This window comes from Ambystoma mexicanum, chromosome 10, assembly GCF_040938575.1.
Source record: "Ambystoma mexicanum isolate Mex_15411 chromosome 10, UKY_AmexF1_1, whole genome shotgun sequence".
Classification (NCBI taxonomy): domain Eukaryota; kingdom Metazoa; phylum Chordata; class Amphibia; order Caudata; family Ambystomatidae; genus Ambystoma; species Ambystoma mexicanum.
In genome coordinates this window covers 1,366,205,225-1,366,230,017 of record NC_090932.1, presented here as the reverse complement: position 1 = coordinate 1,366,230,017, position 24,793 = coordinate 1,366,205,225, and the positions used below count along the sequence as shown (strand labels likewise).

Below are 24,793 nucleotides of genomic sequence, written 5' to 3'. Positions count from 1 at the left end.
TGGCTGGCCTGCGTTATAGCTTCTCCTGCCGGGAAGGGATGGGGACCCTACTGTGGCTCCCTGGGACTGCGGCTATGCTTGGGGATGGTCAACCCACATTGAAAACATCCCCCAAAGGCCAGGGACATTACCGCTGACAATCCTGGAGCTCTGGCTGTGCTGTGTTACACCTTTTCCCCACCAGGGAGCCCTGGCAGTGTGCCAATAACTTACCGAAGGGAAAAGCTGCAACACAGCCCATCCAGAACTCCAGGTACAGTTGGAGGTGATTTCCCTGGCCTTGGGAATCTATCTCCCATGTGGCTATACAGTCCGCAAGCACAGATGCAGTCACAAGCAGCCCTTGCAGGGTGCCCGTCTGTTCCCGGTGGGAGAAGCTATAACGCAAGCCAGCCAGAGCTCTGGGATGATTGGGGGTGATATCCCTGGCCTTGGGTGGCTGTCTTCCATGTGGGTTGACCGTCCCCAAGCCCAGCAGTGGTTCCAGGGAGCCCTGTCAAGGTCCCCATCCTTTCCCAGAGAGAAAAGCTGTAACGCAGGCCAGCCAGAATTCTAGGATGGTTTGAAGTGATGTCTCCGACCTTGTGCACTTGTCACCCATCTGGGTGCACCATCCCAAAGTCCTGCGGACTTTGGTGTTTGGTGTCGTGTTTCGGTGCTTTCCTGGTAGCAAATGTCTGAAAATTATGGGTTTTTTCCTATATTTTGGACTTTGCCGGGGGTTGTGGGTAATACATTCAAGGGAGATTTGCACAAGTCAGACCTCTGTGGATTCCACTGGTGTTTTCTTGTCAGAAATGCATGGGGATCCCCATTTTCCTTGATGACTGCAACACCCCAGGCCCAAATCTGAAGGTTGTCCACATGAGCCAAATCCTGCAAAATGTGCACTCCCGAAACACTTTCGGTTACCAGTGGTTTAGCCTTTTCCCTTTGTGCCCAGGTAGGTGCACCAATACATGTGAGGTACCATGTTCTTCGGGCCACCGGTGGAAATGCGGGAAGGGAGGACATGTGTTGTTGGTGGTGTGTTTCTGTGTTTTCCAGGTGGCAAATGTCTGAAAATGTTGTTTTTTTCCATACATTTTGGACTTTGCTGAGCATTGTGGGTAATACATTTTAGGGCGATTCAAGCAAGTCAGATGTCTGTGGATTCCCACGGGTGTCTTCTTTTCAGAAATGCATGGGGTTCCATGTTTTCCTTGGTGGCTGCGACACCCCAGGCCCAAATCTGTAGGTTGTCCACAATTGCAAAATCCTGCAAAATTTGCTCTCCCAAAACATTTTGGAAGACCTGTGGTTTAGCCTTTTCCCTTTGTACCTAAGTAGGTGCACCCACACGTGTGATGTACCGTTTTCATCAGAACACCGGTGAGAAGGCGGGAACATAGGGCATGTGTTTTTGACGGCGTGTTTCGGTGGTTTCATGGTGGCAAATGTCTGAAAACTTTGTTTTTTCCCCTACATTTTTTATTTTGCTGGGGCTTGTGATTAATACATTATAGGGTGATTCGCAACAAGTCAGACCTCTGTGGATTCCCACAGGAATCCTCTTGTGTGAAATGCATGCAGTTCCCCATTTTTCTTGGTGGCTGCAACACCCCAGGACAAAATCTGAAGGTTGTCCATAGGAGCATCCTGCAAAATCTGCGCTCCCAAAACACTTTGGGATATCAGTGGTTTAGCCTTTTCCCTTGATGCCCAGGTAGGTAAACCCACACATGTGAGGTTCCATTTTCATCAGGACACCTGTCAGAATGTGGGAATGCAGGACATGTGTTGTTGGTGGCATGGTTCTGTGGTTTCCAGGTGGAAAATGTCTGAAAATGGAGTTTATTTCTGTACATTTTGGACTTTGCCGGGCCTTGTGGGTAATACATTCTAGTGTGATTCACGCAAGTCATACCTCTTTGGATTCCCACTAGTGTCTTCGTTTCAGAAATGCATGGGGTTCCCTGTTTTCCTTGGTGTCTGTGACACCCCAGGCCTAAATCTCTAGGTTTCCCAAAAAATCAAAATCCTGCAAAATGTGCTCTCCCAAAACCCTTTGGGATACCAGTGGTTTAGCCTTTTCCCTTTGTGCCCAAGTAGGTGCACCCACACGTGAGGTACCGTTTTCGTCAGAACACATGTGGGAATTCGGGAAGATAGGCATTGTAATTTTGATGGCGTTTTTCAGTGGTTTCATGGTGGCAAATTTTAGACTTTGCCGTGGCTTATGAGTAATACTTTCTATGGCCATTCGCACAAGTCTGACCTCTGTGGATTCTCACGGGAATCTTCTTGTCAGAAATGAATGTGATTTCCCGTTCTCCTTGGTTTCTGCAACACCCCCGGACCAAATCTGTAGGTTGTCCACAAGAGCAAAATCCTGCAAAAAGTGCTCTCCTGAAACACTTTGGTATACAAGTGGTTTAGCCTTTTCCTGTGTGCCCAGGTAGGTGCGCCCACAAATGTAAGGTACCGTTTTCTGCTGGACACTTCTGGGAACGCGGGAAGGTAGGACATGTGTTGTTGGCTGCATGTTTCATTGGTTTCCTGATGGCAAATGTCTGAAAATTGAGTTTTGTTTCCTAAATGTTGCACTTTGCTGGGGCTTGTGGGTGATACATTCTAGGGTGATGCGTGCAAATCAGACCTCTGTGGATTCCCACATGTGTCTTCTTTTAAGAAATGCATGGGGTTCCCCATTTTCCTTAGTTGCTGCAACACCCCAGTCCCAAATCTGTAGGTTGTCCACAAAAGCAAAATCCTGCAAAATGTGCTCTCCTAAAACACTTTTAGATACCAGTTGTTTATCCTTTTCCCTTTGCGCCCAGGTATGTGCACCCACACATGTGATTTACCGTTTTTGTCGGGACACATGTGGGAACGCAGAAAGGTAGGACATGTGTTGTTGGCAGCGTGTTTCCCGGTGGGACATTTCTGAAAATAGTGTTTTTCCCCCTATATTTCTGACTTTGTGGGACTTGGGGATGGTCGGCCCACATGAAAGACCGGTGCCCAAGGCTGGAGACATTGTGCAAACCCAACTAGAATTCTGACTAGCCTGCGTTACAGGTTTTCTCTCTGGGAAATTATGGCGACCCTGCCGGGGATCCCTGCAACCGCTGCTGGGCTTGGGGATGGTCAACCCACATGGGAGACAGCCACCCAAGGCCAGGGATATCACCCCGACCCTCCAGGAGCTCCTGCTGGCCTGCATTACAGCTTCTCCTGCTGGGAACGGGCGGGGACCCTAGCGGGGCTCCCTGGGACTGCCGCTATGCTTGGAGACGGTATATCCACATGCGAGATGGATGCCCAAGGCCGGGGATATCACCTCCAACCATCCTGGAGTTCTGGCTGGGCTGCTTTACAGCTTTTCCCTTTGGTGAGGTATTGGCACACTGCCAGGGCTCCGTGGTGGGGAAAAGCTGTAACACAGGCCAGTCAGAGCTCCAGGATGGTCGGGGGTGATGTCCCTGCCCTTGGGCGGCTATCTCCTTTGTGGGTTGACCATCTCCAAGCACAGCAGCAATCTCAGGGAACCCAAGCAGGGTCCCCATCCATTTGCTGAGGGACATCCTGTAACGCAGGCCAGCCAGAGCTCCAGGATGGTCGGGAGAGATATCCCCGGCATTGGGCACCCGTCTCCCTTGTGGGTTGACCATCCCCAAGCACAGTGGCAGTCCCAGGGAGTTCCGGCCGGGTCCCCATCTCTTCCAGGAGGGAAATTCTATAACACAACCCAGCAAAAGCTCCATGATGGTCGGGGGTGATATCCCTGGCCTTGAGTGGCTGTCTCCCATGTGGGTTGACCGTACCAAAGCCCAGCAGTGGTTCCAGTAAGCCTCTGCAGTGTCCTGGTCCTTTCCCAGAGGGAAAAGCTGTAATGCAGGACAGCCAGAACTCCATAATGGTCGGAGGTGATGCCTCCGGCCTTTGGTGCCTTTCTTCCACGTGAGTTGATCATCCCCAAGTCCAGCTGCAGTTCCGGGGAGCCCTGGAAGGGTCCCCATTCCTCCCCAGAGGGGAACTCTGTAACGCTGCCCAGCCAGAGGTGCAGCCTTGGCTTGTGAATGGTCAACCCACATGGGAGACAGCTGCCGAAGGCCAGGGACATCACCATTGACAAATCGTGGAGCGCTGGCTGGGCTGTGTTACAGAATTTCCCCCAGGGAAGGGATGGAGACCCTGTCTGGGCTCCCAGGGAAAGCCGTTGCACTTGGGGATGCCCCACACGGGAGACTGCCGCACAAGGCCTGGGACATTACCCCGGACTATCCTGGAGCTCTGACTGGCCTGCGTTACAGCTTCTCCCTCTGGGAAAGGTTGGGGACCAAGTGAGACCTCTGTGGGTTCCCATGGGTGTCTTCTTTTCAGAAATGCATAGGGTTCCCTGTTTTCCTTGCTGGCTGTGAACTTTCGGCCCAAATCTGTAGGTTGTCTACACAAGCAAATTCCTGCTAATTGTGCTCTCCCGAAACACTTTGGGAAACCAGTGGTTTAGCCTTTTCCCTTTTTGTGCCCAGATAGTTGCACCCACACATGTGAGGTATTGTTTTCGTTGGTACACCTGTAGAAATGCGGTAAGGTTGGAAATGTGTTGTTGGCCGCGTGTTTCAGTGGTTTCCTGGGGGCAAATGTCTGAAAACTTTGGACATTGCCAGTGCTTGTGGTAATACATTCAAGGGTGAATTCTCGCAAGTCAGACATCTGTTGAATTCCAACAGGTGTCTCCTTTTCAGAAATGCATGGGGTTTCCTGCTTTCCTTGGTGGCTACGACAGCCCAGGCCCAAATCTGTAGGTTTGTATCAAGTGCAACATCCTGCAAAATGTGCCCTCCCAAAAAACCTTGGGATACCAGTGGTATAGCCTTTTCCCTTTGTGCCCAAGTAGGTGCACCCACACTTGAGGTACCGTTTTCGTCAGAACACATGTGGGAATGCGGGAAGATAGGGCATGTAATTTTGACAGCGTTTTCCGGTGCTTTCATGGTGGCAAATGTTTGAAAACAATTTTTTCCCCTAAATTTTAGACTTTGCCGTGGCTTATGAGTAATACTTTCTAGGGCGATTCGCACAAGTCTGTCCTCTGTGGATTCTCACGGGAATCTTCTTGTCAGAAATGCATGTGATTTCCCGTTCTCCTTGGTTTCTGCAACACCCCCGGACCAAATCTGTAGGTTGTCCACAAGAGCAAAATCCTGCAAAAAAGTGCTCTCCTGAAACACTTTGGTATACCAGTGGTTTAGCCTTTTCCTGTGTGCCCAGATAGGTACGCCCACAAATGTAAGGTACCGTTTTCTTCTGGACACCTCTGGGAACGCGGGAAGGTAGGACATGTGTTGTTGGCTGCATGTTTCATTGGTTTTCTGATGGCAAATGTCTGAAAATTGAGTTTTGTTTCCTAAATTTTGCACTTCGCTGGGGCTTGTGGTGATAGATTCTAGGGTGATACGTGAAAATGAGACCTCTGTGTATTCCCACGTGTGTCTTCTTTTCAGAAATGCATGGGGTTCCCCATTTTCCTTATTTGCTACAACACCCCAGGCCCAAATCCGTAGGTTGTCCACAAGAGCAAAATCCTGCAAAATGTGCTCTCCCAAAACCCTTTGGGATACCAGTGGTTTAGCCTTTTCCCTTTGCGCCCAGGTATGTGCACCCACACATGTGAGGTACCGTTTTCGTCGGGATACCTGTGGGAACGCGGGAAGGTAGGGCATGTGATTTTGATGGCGTGTTTGGTGGTTTCATGGTGGCAAATGTTTGAACACTGTTATTTCCCCAAAATTTTGGATTTTGCCCTGGTTTATAAGTAATACATTCTAGGGCGATTTGCATAAGTCATACATCTGTGGATTCCCACGGGAAACTTCTTGTCAGAAATGCATGGGGATCCCCATTTTCCTTGGTGGCTGCAACACCCAGGCCCAAATCTGAAGGTTGTCCACAAGAGCAAAATCCTGCAAAATATGCTCTCCTGAAAAACTTTAGGATACCAGTGGTTTAGACTTTTCCTTCTGCACCCAGGTAGATGCACCCACAAGTGAGGTACTGTTTTCATTGGGACACTTGTGGGAACGCGGTCAGGTAGGACATGTGTCGTTTGCCACGTGTTTCAGTAGTTTCCAAATCTCTGAATATTGGGGAATTTCATTAATTTTCAGACAGTGCCGAGGCTTGTGGGTAATACATTCTAGGGTGAATCGTGCAAGTCAGACTTCTGTGGAATTCCTACAGGTGTCTTCTTTTCCGAAATGCATGGGGTCCCATTTTCCTTGGTTGCTGTGACACCCCAAGCCTAAACCTGAGGGTTTTCCACCAAGCAGCATCCAGTCTTCCCCAGGTTATTTGATGTACCAGTGGTTTGGCCTTCTCCCTTTGCGCCCAGGTAGGTGCACCCACACATGTGAGGTACCGTTTTTTGACAGGACACCAGTGGTGAAGCGGCCCCTGAGGGACCCTCGGATGTGGAAACAAGGCACAGTCACCTCACACGAATAGATACGCCGGACACGAGGTTCTGTTCCCAAAATATAGGGGTTATTGCAATACAATATAGTCCCAGTTGGCCAAGTGGTCCCACGCCCGCGACGTGTGTCTAACAGACCTCGGGGGACGCAAGAGAGTGCGAGACGTGCATCAGTTACATATATCCAAACGGAGCATCTTACAATCAGTAATGACACATTTGATGCCGCCCCCAATTCATTTCCCTTTGAATTAGAGGCGATGATTGACCAGTGTGACAAATATGACACCTTAGACCACCATATTTAGTAACAGTTTGCAATCTCCAGTTTTACAGACACCATTCTTTGTTTGCGAGAACACAGGGTTTCTGTTTTTCATGGGCAAGCTGCGCATAGGAGACTGGCACATACCAGGCCTCACTATCTCTTAGTTTCGATTCTCTCTCTAGAAGTCAGTCCGCTCTCCTGGGCCTCACTGGGCTCAGAAAGGGGGGCCGTAAAGAAGATCATAATTCAACTCTTTAAATGCTAGTTTCGTACATTGCTATTCTTTCAGGAGACTCGCTGGCATTCGTATACTGATTAAATGCCTTTGCTTCCTGTCTTCAAGGATACGTGAGGGAGGGATTCGGGCATTCCTGTCTGGCTCTCCAGTGTAATGTTTCAACATGTTTCTTAGCCTTGGACCATTGAAGCGAAATAATATCTACAGCAAAGCAGTTTTACATGAGGCAAAGTGGCAACGTAGAGAGAGCAGAGAGAGAAAACAAAATGGCGATTCTGGTCATCTTAAAATGGCTTCACTCTAGTTAAATTAATTGCTACGTAATAACTAATGACTAATGAATATATATATTCTTACACTGTAAATGAGGCGGTTGGTCTTCGGCCAACCAATTATCATTCATTTCCGGACTCTCAAGGGGTGCTTAGTTTTTCTGGACTGACAGCGGGAATCTGGGAAGGTAGGAAATGTGTTTTTTTGTCTTGGTTTTCATAAAGTGTTCATACATTTGCTACTGCACTTTGTTACACAACCCTTTCACTTCTCAAATGTAACCTACATTTAGACGCTGCTATGGGCACTGTACGCTTTTGTAATATTAACAATTCACTTACCCTTCATACGGTCGCCTCTGCTCTTTCAAAAAAGTATGCTTGCCATTCCTCACCACATTTGTTTTCCCTATTTACAGATGCTAAGTACATCTGTTTAGGCCGTCAGCATAAACATCCTGCGTACCATGGCTCTGTTTTTGGCTTGTAGTAATGCTTATTTTGTGAAACATTACAAACAATTTGTGATTTCCTAACCAGAACAGTCATGGTAATGTAGCTGTGCATTGCTTTTCTCAATATTCACAGACGCCATTACCTTACAGTTCCAATCATGTCCAGCACATACCTTTGTTTCTGTCATTTTTCCAATTTTTCTTCAAACTATGGGAATTTTACCCACATAGTTGTTGCCTGACCTGCACAAATAACCCCTTGTCAAACTTGGAATTTTGTCTACCTTTTAGAAATGTATCCTTTCTGTCTTCCCATTCAGCCTCCTCTTCCATTCCGTCCACGCAAGTCCTATTGGAAAAAAGGGAAAAACCGCCTATCTCTCACAAACTGATTGTAACCTTATAAACATAAACTTTTTTTTGTTTCCACTCAACCTGTTCTTGCAAGCCTGGAACATCGCAAATTCGGAACAGCAAACCATTGTTTCCTAGCTCTTACAAGGAAAAAAACACAGGCTTCATTGTACATCATTTTATTGGCATTTTCTGAAAAAAACACAAAATGTGCTCTCTTTTTTATTTTCTCTCAACTTCTTCGGTAAACTAGGTTGTCTTGGTGGTATCATGACCACCGACATATGGGAAGAAAAGGGGTCAAATTTGACTGAGATTTCACATGTAACAAAAAGGTTACAAGGGATTGAATGGCGACATACTGAAATCATCAAAAAAGGGCTAGCGCCTGGGAGGGAAAACCATTGGCAATTAAGGTGTTAAAAAGGGAATACATAAACAAAACCAAACACAAAACAAACCGACAGAAAACAAGGTGCAACAAAGGAAAAACACAAAGGGAAAAGATTTGGATCAGAAATAGAAATGGCACTATAGATGTCACTTATGGCACGAATGACATCACTTGTACATCAAACCACGTGTTTATGAAAGAGAGATGCAACAGTTGAAAAGTGTGTTTCTGCATATAATGGTGGTTTCAGTTTGGCTGGAGTTTGCATTTACAAATACTGCCAATTTTCAACCATGGTATTTGTATGCATCAGAGTTACTCTGTATTGATTGAGCATAGACGAGCCATCGATTCTGAAGGTTTGTGGCATGAAAAGGTTGTGTCATGCTTTTTCTCTTTTCTAAATTTTGTTCCTGTCCTTCCTTTTAATTCTCATCACATGCTCTCATAATGCTTCAACTTAGATGCAATGGCATGTTTTGTTTCCGATTTAGAAATTCCCCAATGCACCCGCAGTTAATACCTTTGGTTAATTCCAAGCAGAGGAAATGGATACCTGGAAACACAGGAAGACGTCTGAATTCAAGTTTGGCCCAATACCAGATAACAATATGTTATGTTATGTTACTTTGCATTTATATAGCGCCTTATGTGCCATTGGTATGGTCTGAAGGTGCTGGTAACCGGAGTTCAAGTCAGTAGAGAGAGTAGAGAGAGTCAAAGGTGCGTGTGAGCACCGGATATGTATGCAGCTGGTGTGGCATTCATGTAATAGCTGCTTCTTAGCAGTAGGTGTGGTGGTTGAGAGATCAGGAGTATGTGTTCGTTCTGGCAGGATTTATCCAGACAGAAAGTGGTTGCATTAGGCCTGAGGAGAACGCCTGGCTGGTGGGTGTATAACCAGCAGTGTTTACTTAGAGTAATGGGGAGTATGCGGCAGCTGTTGGTATGAGAACAGTTATACTGAATGGTGTCATAGTATCTCTGTGTTCTAGTTTAATGGTGGTGTAAAGAAGAGAGTAAGTGTGGTGATGTGATATGATGGGTTACATGCTCTTTCAAATGTCCCATGCACTCCAAACCATTCCATGTAAGTCACAAAATTCTATGCGCTCCAATCTGCTCCATGCACTCCAGTCCGCTAATGCACTCTAGTCCGCTCCACAAACTCCAGTCCGCTCCACACACTCCAGTCCGCCCCACGCACTCACACACTCCAGACCGCCCCATGCACTCCAGTCCGCCCAACGCACTCCAGTCCGCTCCACGCACTGCAGTCTTCTCCACGCACTCCAATCCGTTCCACGCTCGCCAATCCGTTTCATGCATTTGAGTATGTTCTATTTACTCCGATCCGTTCCATGTATTTTAAGTTGTTTTATGAACTTCATCCACATATTTCACCCGTATCATCTACATACTTCTTCCGTTCCATCCACATATCATGGTTGTTTAAAATCCTTTCATTCATAGGATACACTTTCAATACCTAATCAAAAAGCTTTTGAAATGGAATTGTAGTCTTGATCGAGGGCTTTCAGAAAACAGGGCACACTGGTTACTGGAACTGCCTCAAATCATAAACACCAAGTAAAGCATATATGGCTGAGAATCCTGAGAGCTATTCCTTTGATCATATATGTGTGCTCAGTTGTCTCCAGCAAGCATGTGATTCTTGGTGCCTGCAACAATTTCTCCATCTGGTTTCAGGTCCTTACAGGTATTTAGACAGTAGTTCTTGCTAATCCCACCATCTCTTAGAGACCATGCGTTCAGGCAGGCCTGCATCCTGGGCCAGTCTTTGCCCAGGCCTCATGTGTGCATGTCGACAATAATCTAATCAAGATCCCAATATCATTTTTAGGATTTAAGCCACCATCTCTAGCTGAGGTCAGGGCAGAATGTGAGCACAGGAGGTCACAGCCAAAGGTTTTCTTTATATTTTAAAGATCCAAAGCTTCTTTTCAGAGGTTCACCGATCTTTCACTAATCAGTGGTATAAGGTGAATATAGGTGTGTACAATTGAGAGGAATTCTGGGAGGCCAATCACACAGCAGATTGTCATAATTATATCCTCACAGAATGTTAATAACCATGCTGGCTTCCCAGAGGCTCATTTTCATATCCCTCAACGAAAGAAAAATTGCAAGAGAGCACAGGAAAGAAAGTCATATCTCAGGTGAAAGTGTGCTAATCCCATCAAAGTAGAAATAGTCCCAGAGGCTTCTTAAAATTGCATGTGCCTGAACTTAGCTGGAATCAGTAACTGGGGGTGAATAAAGGTGTATGCAAGTGGGTGGAAATCTGGAGCTGGTAATCCTTCAGTGGTTACAGCCACAGAGAATGTTTAAAGGATCGTGATCCTGCAATGTGCTAAAGCCAAAGTTTGGAGGTGAGGACAGATGGAAGAAAACAAATAAAAGAGCTGGCGCTGTTTGTCCAGTAACAAGTGTCCTTCTAATCTCCCTTGAAACTCTCCCCTGTGTTCCCTTACACTCAGAATCAGGAATTACAAGGTTTTCCTGAGGGTGGTGCCCTACCCAATATTGTGTTTACTCTTTCACGAAGAAATGTTGGTAAAACAATATGGGTCTGGTTTAAAAAGTTTTTTTCAGTAGGGTGTGCTCATTGAAAAATGGTTTGGAAACAGGCCCTATATCTTTTCCCAATTTAGCTTTTCGCCAATAGTGCATTGACTTTGCCAGTTTTGCCAAATTGTGGAAATTAAAACAAAATAGTAATATTTCTAATAAAAGTGCTAAGGAACTCTGCGTGCAAAGTTTATTTTGCAGATTGTGTCTATCAAAGTATTTGGAAACTGAAGAAATTTGGTTAAAAATATTTTGCCATTCATTTTGCTGACCAAAACATTCCAGGAATTTATTTTCTTGAGGGATTTATTTTCGGCATACTAAGTGAAATCTATTTAAAAATAGCTCCCCCTCTTTTTGTTAGAATATCCTGCAATTAGTTTAGAGTTATGCACATATTTTGATGAAAACAAACTCTGCATAATCCCTGTTCCAGCAATTGGAAACATATCATAATGTTAGCAATTGTGTGAAATAATTATGAAGGTTTCTCATTTATGAGGAGGAAATTGCTTAGTGACAGCATGCCTCAGGAAGCTCTGTTGTTTATGCTGAACTCTGACATTTAGAATTCTTTCACAGCTCTCTCAATCTCTCTATTCAAACATGCACACAAGCACAAGTCCATCCACTTGATTTTTAACAACTGTGACTAAGCAATCTAAATTAACAACATTATTTACAAAAACATTAATTTGCAATATTGTGTTCAAAACTGTTCTTTTTTCAGGTATGCTATGAAATGTTTAGATAAAAAGAGGATCAAGATGAAGCAAGGAGAAACATTAGCCTTAAATGAGAGGATTATGCTCTCTCTTGTCAGCACTGGTGTGAGTATGACAACTCTGTTCTACTGTCTATATTATGTTATTATGTTTTCAAACAATTGGTTATGTATCACCCTGTATTGTGCATTAAACAGATGATATGTAAATGCTAAGAAGTGCTACAAAACACTTCAACAAGGTCAATTACCCAAACTCTCAATAGCACTTTGTTAAACTTCCTAACACCGCCAAAATGAGTTTGTTTAGCCTTTACCATTCTGAAAAAAATGTGATTTTTTGACAGCTATAACATCGTAATTTTCTATGACCTCCTATCACCTTATAAATCCACCTGTCATCTTTTGAACCAGTAACATTCACATGCTTAATCAACAGTGAAACAATGATGTGTCCACCATGCTTTACAATGTGGGAAACATGGGTCCTTTTTCACAAATTCCATTGACTGCAAGACATTCTAGTCTACCTCATTGTCTTTTATAACTCCGAAATGCTTCCTCTGTATAACTTATACTAAGGTAAACCAATTATCAGCAGAATCAATGTCTTTGCCAATATACTCATCATTAACATATACATCCAGCATCAGACTAACTGATCGCATACATTAAATCATATTCTAGACCTGATTTTATTTATTTATTTATTTATTTATTTATTTATTTATTTATAATGCGCCGAAGCTCGCAAGCATCAGGGCGCGACAAGAACACGAAAAAAAGAGGTCACAGGACTACATAAAAATGATGAGCAACAAAGAGTTTGTGATCCACTGACAAATGCCAAGAAAGAATGTAATGGTTCCTTTCTCTAACACATTTACTTTCAATAAACTCAGCACTGATCCAAAGTCAACACTAACCCACCAGCAATTCTGTCTCCACTACATTTACTTCTTCCAGGACGCAATGTAAGCTTATTTTGTGACTGATGTCCAACACATTTTCATCAGTAGCCTAACAAGAAATACAAATAGGAAAAGGATGTCCAGCCCACAAGCAAGAACAAAATGAACCATGCAAATTAACAACAACTCAAAATCTAACTCAATCAGACAAAACACTTGGTTCCCAATGAACTACACCATCTGTCCTCAAGCAACCAGAAAATATGAAAGTCAGTAGGGTTTCTCAGACCTTCGGACAATAGCCCTTCACCCTTAACAAAGCTTCAACCATTAGAAAATCAGCATCCCTCAAAACTTCATTAAACCATTCAGATGCTTCCACTCTCAGAAACAGGCACACTTTACACTCCTGAACCATTAATCCTGCCTCCTAATCCTGTAGCCCTTTGAAATAGACACATGCCAAAGGCAAGGTTGGTGTTTCCCCCTTACTACCATGTACCTGACAGTTCACATTTCACCATAATCCTAAGTATCTTGTTTCTATAAAATAGCTAACCACTAACCCTCAAGAACAGTCTTCCCTCAACCAAAGTTCACATACGGTAATGATTGACTCCAAGCATATTAGCAAATCACTAAACCAAACACTTAGAGACATGCAATGTGTGAGTGACAACACCTGCGTAGCATTCAATCTGAAAAATCCATGTAAATCTGTAATGTCTACAGACAGGCCTAAAGCACTTTAAGAGCTATGGTCAAACCCCTTATTGCCCTCTGACACTCATACTGGTGGGCAATGGTAATGCAGAAATGTCCTGGATATTTTGTTTGCAACATCCAAATGAAGGCGGAAATAATATACCTCCCTATGGGAGAAATTACTCCTACGATGGGAGAAGATAAATGGACAGCCATAGCTTTGTTACATGTACAGATCATATTAAGCACTGCGATCAGTCCAATAAGCTTCTTTCTTGAAGACTCATAGTCAGAGTAAAGTGGAGGTGTTCTACATATGAATCCCCTTGTTGTTTGCAGCCACAGTTCCTGAATTAACTAGTCCCACATTTTGAATTGGTCATTTATGAGGATGTCACAAAATCATGCATGAACCATTGCACCCCTACGGTAAAGTGCCTTGTTAATGATTCCATGTGAATGGGCGTCAATGAGGTGGATTAAGAGGAAACGCCCCAATAACTAAGCCAAATACTCTGCATGCAAGGCCATCTGCTCTTGGTAGGCTACCCACCATGCTTACATCATCATCATCAGAACTTTCTTTTGATATAATGGAAAATGTCATAAAAGTATAAAACAGCATGAATACATTATAACACAAACAGTGACGCACAAGGAGTCCGCAAAATTGAGAAATGCCAGAAAAATATAAAACATCATCAACACCTTGGACTGCACACACCAGTGCACAATTCCCCTTTACAGCTTCCAAATCAAAGAAAAAGAACACCAATTCAGAGTATCTTAAAATGAAAAGATAAACAAAAAGAGAATCAGCAATGTAATTCAACATCCCACGGCGATGCATATTGCACTACTCATGTTCCAGACTAATAGATGAATGAACATTATTCCTCATCTGTAGGGCTTGTTACAAAAAATAATTCAAAGTGCAACCGACATAAGGCATCTCTGCTATTAGTAAATAGAGTAAAGCATGAGTGCAATTGCATATGCCAGAGGTACGTAATGTAGGAAGCAAGGTCTTATTTGTTAAGTCTGTGTTGGCCGGACAAATTTGACAGAGTACAGTGCGGTCTCTAGAGCATCACCACGGGACTTGCATTTTGTCAATCTGTCCATATTAACCAGTGTTGCACTCACTGCCCTCAAAAGCAGTTTATTAAAGCAAGCCCTGGTTATTCAATATCTGTTTTTTGCCTGATTGGACCACATTAAATAAAGTTTGATTTCACAAGAGTACAGTGACAGATGATTGAGGTCAGAATACTTAAGCTTTTCCCTTTCATCTCTGTCTCCGGCCATTGAACTAGAGAGAAGGAATTTGATAATCCTGTAACCTATGTTGCTAAAAGTTGTAGGGTTAGCAAGTAGGTTATGTGTGTTAGTCTGTAGATGGACTGACTCTATGTTGAGAAGGCAATCAATGGCATTCGGGCCTGTTTTATCAAAGCAAGCACGGATGATAAAGTGAGTAGGACTAGACTTGGGGTTGTTCCATGAACGCAATCATAAGATAATTGGTTCCCTAAAAAGTTCATCCTCTAGGTAACTAATACTAATTTCTTTAAGTGCTGCAAAATGTGGAGCAGACTGTGGAAGGTGTGAAAGGTCTTCAATGAAAGTATTTTCAATTATTTGTAGGCTTGATGTGGTTGAGAATCCCGAGACAGTTAAGCCGTATTCACTGATGTCTACCGGCTTTACTTTATAGAGTGCTAAAGCAATAGGTATGGTCTGCTGTTTTCATTGCTTCGTAAATATGAAATATGAATACACCCCTGACAGCCTGAGCCATTTTTCCCACCTGCCTAGATATAAGGGTGGTTCCGTTAAAGTCTGATGTGAATAGCACCCCAAGTAGTCAAACTCCTTTACCTACAGCATTTTGCAATTGTTAGTATCTGTATCATCAGCATAAATTAGGGTAGGAAAGAATACATTGAAGATTTTTGGGACATCTACCCTTCTACTAGTAATAATAATAATAATAATAATAATTATAAAAAATACAAATAAAATAATAATAATAATAATAATAAGTAGTTTGTCCAGAAGCCCATTAATATAAGCAAGAACCAGGATGCAGCGCTGGTGTACCCCGGAGATCACTGGGATGAAGGATGCACATTTGCCATGGTCACCAGTTTTTCTACATGCACTGGTCCCTGCATGTAGTTCTGCCACAATCTGGACCAGTTGCTCCGGACAGTTCATGGACCTGAGCACCTGACATAATTTAGCATGGTTCAACTTATCAAATGTGGTGCTCAAGTCCATGAAGGCCAAGTGTATCAGTTCCCACTTAACATAGTTAGATTACACCACTATGAGGTATAGGTTACAAACTTGTTCTTGGGTCTGAAGTTCACTGTGAAAACCAAGCTAGATGCCACTGAAAACATTCTGATCCAAGGCCCATTGCTCCAATATAATCCAGCTGGTACACCCGAAAATCTTTAATTGGGCATCAAGAAGGGAAATGGGCCTGTAAACAGTCTCTCTGACCTTTCTTAAAAATTGGAAAGATAATTGCTTGTTTCCATGTAGTAGGGAAGCTAAGTTTCATCAACATTTGCCTTGAAACTGATTGTCAATTCAGGTGCCCAAATATCAATCAAGCTTTTAAAAAAGTCTGCAGGGATACCATTGTGGCCAGGGCTTCGACGTAAAGCCTGTGCTTGAATTGCTGCAACCACTTCTTGATAGATAATATCAAATATATTATGCCTGGGACATAACCTTTGTGTTTAACATGAGTTTGAAGGAATGACGAAAACAAAAGGTTCAGAAATTACAGCCTGTTTTTCATTGCTTAAAGAGGAAAAATTGTAGATCCACTGATTATCCTCAACAGTGATTTCATTACAAGTAGCACCCTGCTTACACCTGGAACTCTTATTCACCATCTCCCAGAATTGTTTGTAATTTTTATTGCCCGAAGTGTTGATACATTCTTAGAAAGCAAGCTTATCCAATTCTATTTTCTGTTTAGAAAATTATATTGTATAGGCAGTCTGAGCTGCTACAATTTAAGATTTCTTGATGGGATTATTATTGAGGGTGGAGAGCAAATTCTGTTTTGCTATGTTGCATTCCACGCCGGACCAGCCCTTTGTAGTCTTAACTGGGCCGGGCTTAATCTTCACCAAACAAGCCTCTGAAATTGCAGATAAAAGTTGGACATGATATAGGACTCGAGTATAGAATCCAGTTGTTTAAGGTTGGTTTGGATAAGATGACAGCTCATGGCTGCATTTTCCCGTTTCAAACTTCTACTACTGGGTTCAGGTTCCATTCTTGTAAGATAGGGTAAGAAAATAGAGGATCTATGCTCCCCCTGACTGTTGATTGCAACATACAATTCTTTAAGTAAGGGCCATTTACAAACATGGGTACATATGTAGTCAATCGTTGATGACCGATGTGTGCTTTCTTTTTTTTAATTTTAATTTTAAATATTTTTTTTTTATTTTGAGAACATACAAACATGTGTGCTTTTGAAAGTCCGTTTCCTTGGAATGTCTGTGCATACTCTACGATTAATACACCGAAGACCCAATTTCTCCAGACTATTTGAGCAGGTGTGTGGATCCCTCATCACAGGGTCTCAGATACCAAGTACACTTCCCGGTGCCACCGGGACATTACAAGTGCAGGCGGATCGGGAAGTCAGGCGCCAGAAAATGTTGTTCCCCATTCCCATGAAGACCCATAGGACTCCATGGGAATGGGGAGATGGAAGCACCGGCACAGTAGATAGTGGTGCAAGTGCTTCTGTGAAAACTCTGCAGGCAGTTTCCATTGCACCCGGCAGGTTAGACCTGCCAGGCGTAATGGCCCCTGTCCACAGAGTTGTACTGTGGCAGTCCGGAAAGGGTCCTGGTACTGTGCCACCGGCACCCTTATTTCTTGACCACCAAAGTTGTAATGACACCCATAGTCTCTCTTGGTTTGGTGGATAGGCTGGCATACATTGTACTTATGAGAGAGTTACCTATTTTTATCACAGTGACATTGTTCAAAGAATTATTGCCACTTTTACAAGATAATTATTGCAAGTAACATTAACATTCCAGAAGGAGAGCATGAGTAGTGAAGCCTATTGCAGTGTTTCCCATACGACTCAATGTTTGAGGACTGATGAATCCTTGGGAATTAGATTGAGAGGAGTTCCTGGAATTCAGATTCAGTTCAGTTTGCTCTACAATTTTTATCCCCTGATTACTTATACCAAAAAATGACAATTTTCTGTGGAATTTTGGAAGAAGCAGGTCTGAGAATTGGGTAAAGAAATGTGTAAATCTTCCTGGTCCTTCAATGAAGCCAAATGCCATCTTTGATTAATTGAAAGAGTGTCATGAAACTAAAGTTTGCAGACATCTTAAAGTGAACAAAACTTTCCACTCTAAACCTCCAATTCATTGATTGGGGCTATCACCATTACAGAGCAGCCAAGACGCATCAGCCATGTTACTGGTCTTTGTTGTAGGAACCACTTGAAGCACTGCTTTGCCAATTTAAGACTCAATGTCCCAAAGTAGGACCTGTGATAATAACACTGGTATCCTATTACATAATGATGCATGTAATAAGGCCGGCTGCAATGCTGAATCTGCTGTCCGAGGCACAACTGGTGACATTCCGTTGCCATGCCATTGTGTCATTTCATGAAAATTGAAAAAAACAACTTACAGAACACATTACAGGGAGTTGTATGTTTACTATTTTTGGCTTTTGTGGGAAACTGGCCCATTCAAATGGCCTGCAGTGGCATCTGCTAATCATGGCAAGAAGGGATTGGAGCTGCTGATGAGGGGATTCTAGACGTGCAAGAAGGGGAACCCCATCAACTGATGGGGAATATTTAACAGAACTCTAGACAAGAATTCAAGTGAGGATTCCAAGAGTTACTTTTTCCATAGGCTCCATTTCACAAGGTACGCAATGACTTTAAGGATAGGTGTCAGGAGAGGCCACCAATGTGAACGATTTGATGGATATCCAACCGTGCCAATAGCTTCCCATGATCATTCTGCAGGTTTTTACAAAATGGGAATGTGAGGGGTAGGTGAGGGCTTGTTCATGTTCAAGGCTTAGTTGCACACATGCCCCCAAGACATGACGAAGTGTCAGGAAGGATATGCAATCCAAAGAACACCATATAAGTGGCTCTAGAATATTGGCTAGTCACTGTGAAGTGTAAGCCCCCTACAAATAAGACATGGTTCCAATATACTTTAGTCCTTCCTCCTAAATGGTGGAAAGGTGGTGAACAGGATGACTTCCTGGCTTACCTCAATTGATAGAGCATTCGCCAGAATGCACTGCAACATGCCCCTATTTAGATACATCCTGCTTCCTCGAACAGGGCCACACTGGACCTTCTGGAAACTCTCTGCTGGCTTCAAATAAAACATTTAAAAAATGGGCAAGGAATTCAAAGTGGTACGAGTGGAAATCAGTTTGAGTCACCAACACTGACTAATTAATAGTGTCATTCATGTGAGAGTGTGTGTAATAAATAGAGACATTAAAGCAATATCCGGGTATTTTCCTATTCACCACCCATAAAGCAAACCTTTAATGGTTTTCATAACAAAATAAGGTTCCTGTTTTGGCAAAAACCTGCTAACCTGTTGTGCCATCTCCAGCTCTATGCTTGATCATTTCAGCAGATTCCAGGAATGTGAATGGGGACAATGAAAGGTTTCACCGGTGTCATTCTTTACGAATATGATTCCCTTATATTGCCCTGGCCTTTTGGATAAGTCCCATCAACCAATAGATTCTTTCTCAGAGGTGAAAGGTGGATTGAACAGGTCACTTAAAGGAGGCAAAGCAAAACAAAGAGGTGCTGGCTGGACGGATTAGAATTAATCTTAAATCTTTGACAAATGCTCTGCCCAACCCTCCAAGGGTGACCAGCAGTGAGGCATTGGCACAACATTGTCACTAAAAGCAATAGAGCTGGATTACATGTCTTAGTGGGTGCATTGACAACTTTTACGTGCATGTTCCTTTCTGCTCAGTGTCAAAATAACCTTCATTCGACTGTAGTCCCTACAGGAGGATCTGCTTCTTTCCCAATGTATAATCTGATGAGGCACCCATGCTCACAGAGCACAGGTTCAGTGATATCAGAAGCGAGCAATAAGAAATAGTTCATCAGGTCCTAAAAAATGGCAGAGGAAATTCTCAGAGTTTTGAACAACGTCCTCGATGAGCTTAGACGATTCGTTAAGTGCAGGATGCAAAATGGTGATACACATGAATTTGAAATGTACATAGAGGCAATACCACAGGTACACCATCGTTCTCACTTAGTGAGATGCTATGTAATCTAGCTGGAGTTACTAAAAAGTGAGCAGAATCGAACAATACCTTCCTGGAAATCTGAATATATTCTTGGTACAACAGGTGATGCATTGAGCAACGAACACGGTCTCATTTATGTTGGTATGAGCATATCTTGGAACTTGTCCTGCCTTAGCTCCATGTGATTGTTGTGCATTAGCTGTTTGAGGCTCTGTTGGGATTTAAAGAAATGGGTTAGAGAGCTGGGAAATTCAACGTGCTGCAGAGTTGAGGGCATCTGCAATCATAGGTTGGATAACTGAAGTTTTCTTTCAAATGGATACCTGGTTTTACTAACAGGCACAGCCTCAGACTGTTTAATTGTATTTTCAAACACAACAATCTAACTACAGTTGGGACTGTTAGGGAGAATTCTCTTATAAGGCTAATTTCCCAAACCTAGTGAGTCCCCCAGCAGCTTTGCTGGATTTTTGGGGTTTGGTTTTTTTCTCCTGCTAAGATTGAGACTATTTTCCTCCCAGTCTTAGGCATGATTTGAGGTATGACTTATTGTGTGCTTATGGGCTATGGTGTCTTTTACTCCATAGGGTATCATCTGTTTTAGTGTATGTGTTACACAGCACCCCTAGTGCAGTAACACAGGGGTGTCATAGTGACCCCAAACATAGACTCCATACCCTGGGACTGACTACTGTCTCCCAGGGCATGTAAAGTCACCATTGGCTTTACTAGTCCAAAATTGTGAACGGAACCAGTACAAACCATTATATTGTGGAAGTACTGGAAGGGGTTAATTCGATTGCCCCTGGGTCTGTTTCCAAGGGGGGCACTGTCCAGTCCCCCCTGGTTGAGTTTCTGGCTGGTGGCAGGGGCTACCACGCAAAATATTCCACCGTAATGTTTCCTGTGGGATTTTCCCATTGATTTTAAATGCACCACTTTTTGGTGCAATGTTAAAGATACCGCCAGTTTATTTATTTAATATAAAATCACCGGTTGGGTCTTTTCGACAGAACTCCTTTCCAAAATGGCGTTTGTGTCAGTCTCTGTAACTCCAACCAAGGTCGGGCCCTTTGTTCCACTATTTGGCGGGTTTCTCCACAGAAGCCCTCCAACTGGTGCCACTCTGTCTGGGTTCCACAGGATGTGTGGGTGGGGGAATTGGCACCCTGGACTGCGTTGCCTTAGCAACCCAAGTCACACACTGTTCTGATTGGCGCAGTGGTGAGCCGCCCGGCTCGAACTTAGCATGTATGAGTGACAGCTAGGCTGTTGAATGGGGGTTTTTCTGCATAAAAGCAGGGCTTTTGGGACTGGAACTTCAGAGGTCGCCACAGGACCTATGAAATCTGAAGAGGGGAGAAGCTGAGCCATCTGCAACGACGACACCAGCGGTGGAGCCCTGCTGCAACAACCTCACCGCTTTACCTACGACAAGAGAAGATCTTCTGCTGTAAGAGTCTTCTCCCTTTGAGCTGTTGGGGACAACCAGTTCGCCATTCACCTTCCAGGACGTCCCTTGGTTGAATGGCCAGTGCCAAGCACCCCGGCGGCTGGATAGCCAAGCTTCACCACTGTGACCGGGAATCAAAGGAATGCAAACTCCGTGGCTGGTCTCTTCCCTGGGCAGTGCAACGACTCCAAGTTTCCTCCTCAACGAGATCTTCTCTTCCCCTGGTCGAAACCACGAACTGCACCCACTGCCATGAACAACTGCCACCACTGGAGCTTCCTCACTCTTTAAGGTACCGTGTTCCACCTGGCCTCCCTTTCTGCGGATTGCTAAAGGCACCCTTAAATCCTTGGCTTTCCAACTGGGTTGGCCCCAGACCTTCTAACTTTATCTTTCACATCAAACCAACCTCCTTTGAACATTTCTGCAAAGACATGAGTGCTTTTTAAACTGTGTGATCTTGGGCACATTTCGCCTTTCATCCTTTTAAAGTGGGCCTGGCCTATGAACTTTGGCTCTACTGTAGACTCTGCCTTCACTAACTTGCTGTGGTCTTAGAAAAGTGTTGGGAACTGTTTTATTTTCATGACCTGCCTTTTTTCTCTCCCCTTAACTTAATTATTGGAGTGCCATCTAAGTTATTCGCTTCATCTGTTTTTACAAATAGTGGTGTTTTGACCTAGACTTGTCTAATAATTATTAATGGAGGTTTGTATACTTTTTCTGATTGTGTTTGAACTTGCTTTGATCTATAGTGCTTAGTGTATTTCCTAGACTGTGTTTTAAATAAATAACGATATACTTTTGATCCAAGCTCTGGTCAGTGTTTGCTTGCTCTACTGTGTTTTTAGCCCTATTGTTTATCCTCTGTATACTGCCCTACTCATCTTGAGAGAAGGCTGACTGCTCAGCCACAGCTACCAGGTAAATGTGGGTGGTGCAGGCTGCTACCAATTGGGTTTACTGCTTACTCCTGTAGTCTTAATCTTCTTGCAGTGTTCCCCAAGGGAACTGCACAGGATTCTGCCTAAAAGGGACAATGGGCGATGCTCTGGTTGTAGTCGAAGGTAGGCACTGCTCAATGCAGATTGGGTTTATGCGTGCTGAATCTCCATGATCGAGACCAGACCAGAGGAGGAAAGTGAAACAAACAGGGGGCTTCCTTGAAGGCAGACGTGTTCCTGGACCTACTGGTAGCAGATAACAATGTTGGTGAATAGATGGTGCATGTCTAATAGAATACCATAGTCAATGTGTGCTCAAGGAAGCCCTTATAATGATTGGATTGTAAGAAGAGAGAATAATATCCAATCATTCAGAAGTGTGGTGTGGTAGGCTTGGGGGCAACTTATTAAAAAACTGAGATTTGGGAAGTGATTTGTGTATTTCTTCTTCTGCTCTATGGCTGATTCCAGAGGGGTGATCCTATCCAAGTAAAACACATCTAATTTTCTTGGTGTGCCTTCTATTCCACAGCCATCATACAAGGGACCCCTGGACATTCACAACTTTCCAACCTATTTGGGGTTTTGGCAAAGATGGTGCTTTGCTCTGGGAAAACCAGTGACGGAGGAGTACTGAAAGGATACATAGTATGAGTGGTCTGTCTTTACACCCAATACGTTATTAATTTCTTTGGAGTTGACACCATCAGAAGAGGATTCACACTCTAACATATGCTCTCTAGGGGGGTGTTAGATGGAGTGTGCTAATGGCCAATGCAACAGTGTGTCTCCACACTAAGATGCACCCATGTGATGTAGCTGATATGTGTAGTAACACGTTTATCATTGGGGTCATGCATGATTTCATTAGATCTCTGTTGATGGGAGCTTGCCTTTTCTGGTACCAACTGGAGTCTAAGGTAAACCATGAGAATCAAGTACTGAACTCAAAAAAGTGAACAGCAAAAGGAGTGGTGTGTTGCACACAGAGGGAGCCGTAGCCATCCAGATAGTGAGGCAGAGTCCTGGTGAGCCTTCAGATAATATTACAGATCAAAGCTAAAACCAAAGAGGAGGCTGTCTTTATGTCATCCACCTTGCCTTGCTGATGATTACCATAATGCCTTTCGGTTTCATTGCAGTGCCCGCTATCTGCAGCACATGCCCAGATTGGATATGTTTGCATGGGTAGCGTGGAGGGAGAGAGAGACAGGATAATGCCAATCGAGGGCAGTGGATCAGTATACAACAGTAAACTTGTCTCGACATTACCATCATGGGTGTCAACTACAAAGTAAATAGAATGTTCCACCTCAAAAGTGGCTGTCTATGAGGGGTCTTACAGTCTAGTTCCACCACTACCACTAGAGAAACATGCTTCCTTCCAACACCGCTGTAGCTCATGCTCCATAGGTATTCACCTTTCCTTGGGAACGTCATACTCTGTAACTCACAGTCAGCAATCAAAGTCAAAGGTTCTAGAGAGGACAAGCTGGGAGCTGTAGCCCACTAAATTGATTGATGCTGCGCAAGGCCTCTAGTTATGGCAAGTGCCACACTTGCAGTAGGAGTACAAAGGTGATGTCTATGAGAATCCAACCCTATAGCAAACATCAGAGGAGTGTAAGTAATCATGGATATATCAATGATGCCCCTGCCTTGTTCAATCCTTGATCAGTGTATGGAGAGGGTACTGTTTTAATGTGTTTACATTTCAGTCCTTTTATTGTGTTTAACATCGGTGTATTCAACTTGTACCTTTCTGTATGCTTTGGACTACAACTCCCATCAGCTCCAGCCAGCATAGTCAATAGTGAAGATTGTGGGATTTGTGATCTAAAATATCTGAAGACCCTTAGAGTCACAACGTGGACATGCTTGCTTCTCAAGTAGCAAGATACGTGGAGATGGTAGATGCACCATGATGCTTTCTGGTTGGCAACAGAAGGCAAAATAGTGGAAACTGGAACGCTAATGTATTTTAGCCAGTGACGGGGAAGATCACCAAAGAGCCGAGCCAATAAACAGTTGTTTTCAATGGTGCTTACATAATTCATAATGAGCAACAACGTTTTAAGTGCCTTTACAAGACTTCGAACCTGTAGTGTGCGATGATCTCATAATAAACAGCTAACAAAAGGCACACATCACCATGGCTACAGTGGCCTACAAGGGATTTTGTCAGGTTAGCTTACTGTTTCTCGTTGTGAATATGCTCTACAAATGGAATGCCTAATTTGTTGTATCGTAAACACTCTTTGATGCAGTTCTGGTCTATTATCTAACAGCCCTCGAACAAATTGGATATCATCGTTTCCATTTTACATCTGGAGAGGCATAATTGTTGCAATTGTACTTAGCATAGCAGGGACTACACAGATTAATACAATTAGCCATACAAATACAAAGCCGTGTACAAATGAAGACCTTATCACGAATCCAAACAAGATAAAAAAAAAACTGGAAGAGGCTGACTGGATCAACACCGAGGAGAAAGCCAAAAGAAACAAGACCTTGACCACCTTCCCTCAAGAACCAAAGAAGCTAAATGAGACAACCCAGTTACTCAGAAGATTTCCAAATAAATCAATGCGGCATTTTCTTCTAAGAGCTCGCTTAAACCTGCTACACACAAACGAGATTCTGTTTGCAAGAGGTTATTCGACCTCAAAAAGCTGCCGTCTATGTAAAGCTGACTCAGAAAC

The 24,793-nt window shown here is 43.6% G+C and overlaps 1 protein-coding gene across 2 annotated transcripts in view; it reads left to right on the top strand.

Annotated features, from left to right (window-relative positions):
- GRK3 (G protein-coupled receptor kinase 3) overlaps nucleotides 1-24,793 on the top strand; it is a 1,763,027-nt gene that overhangs the window by 1,312,406 nt on the left and 425,828 nt on the right. For both annotated transcript variants that reach the window (XM_069619380.1, XM_069619381.1), the window contains exon 9: nucleotides 11,761-11,860. In XM_069619380.1, the coding sequence (XP_069475481.1) occupies nucleotides 11,761-11,860 (100 nt within the window). The remainder of the gene's footprint in view (nucleotides 1-11,760; nucleotides 11,861-24,793) is intronic.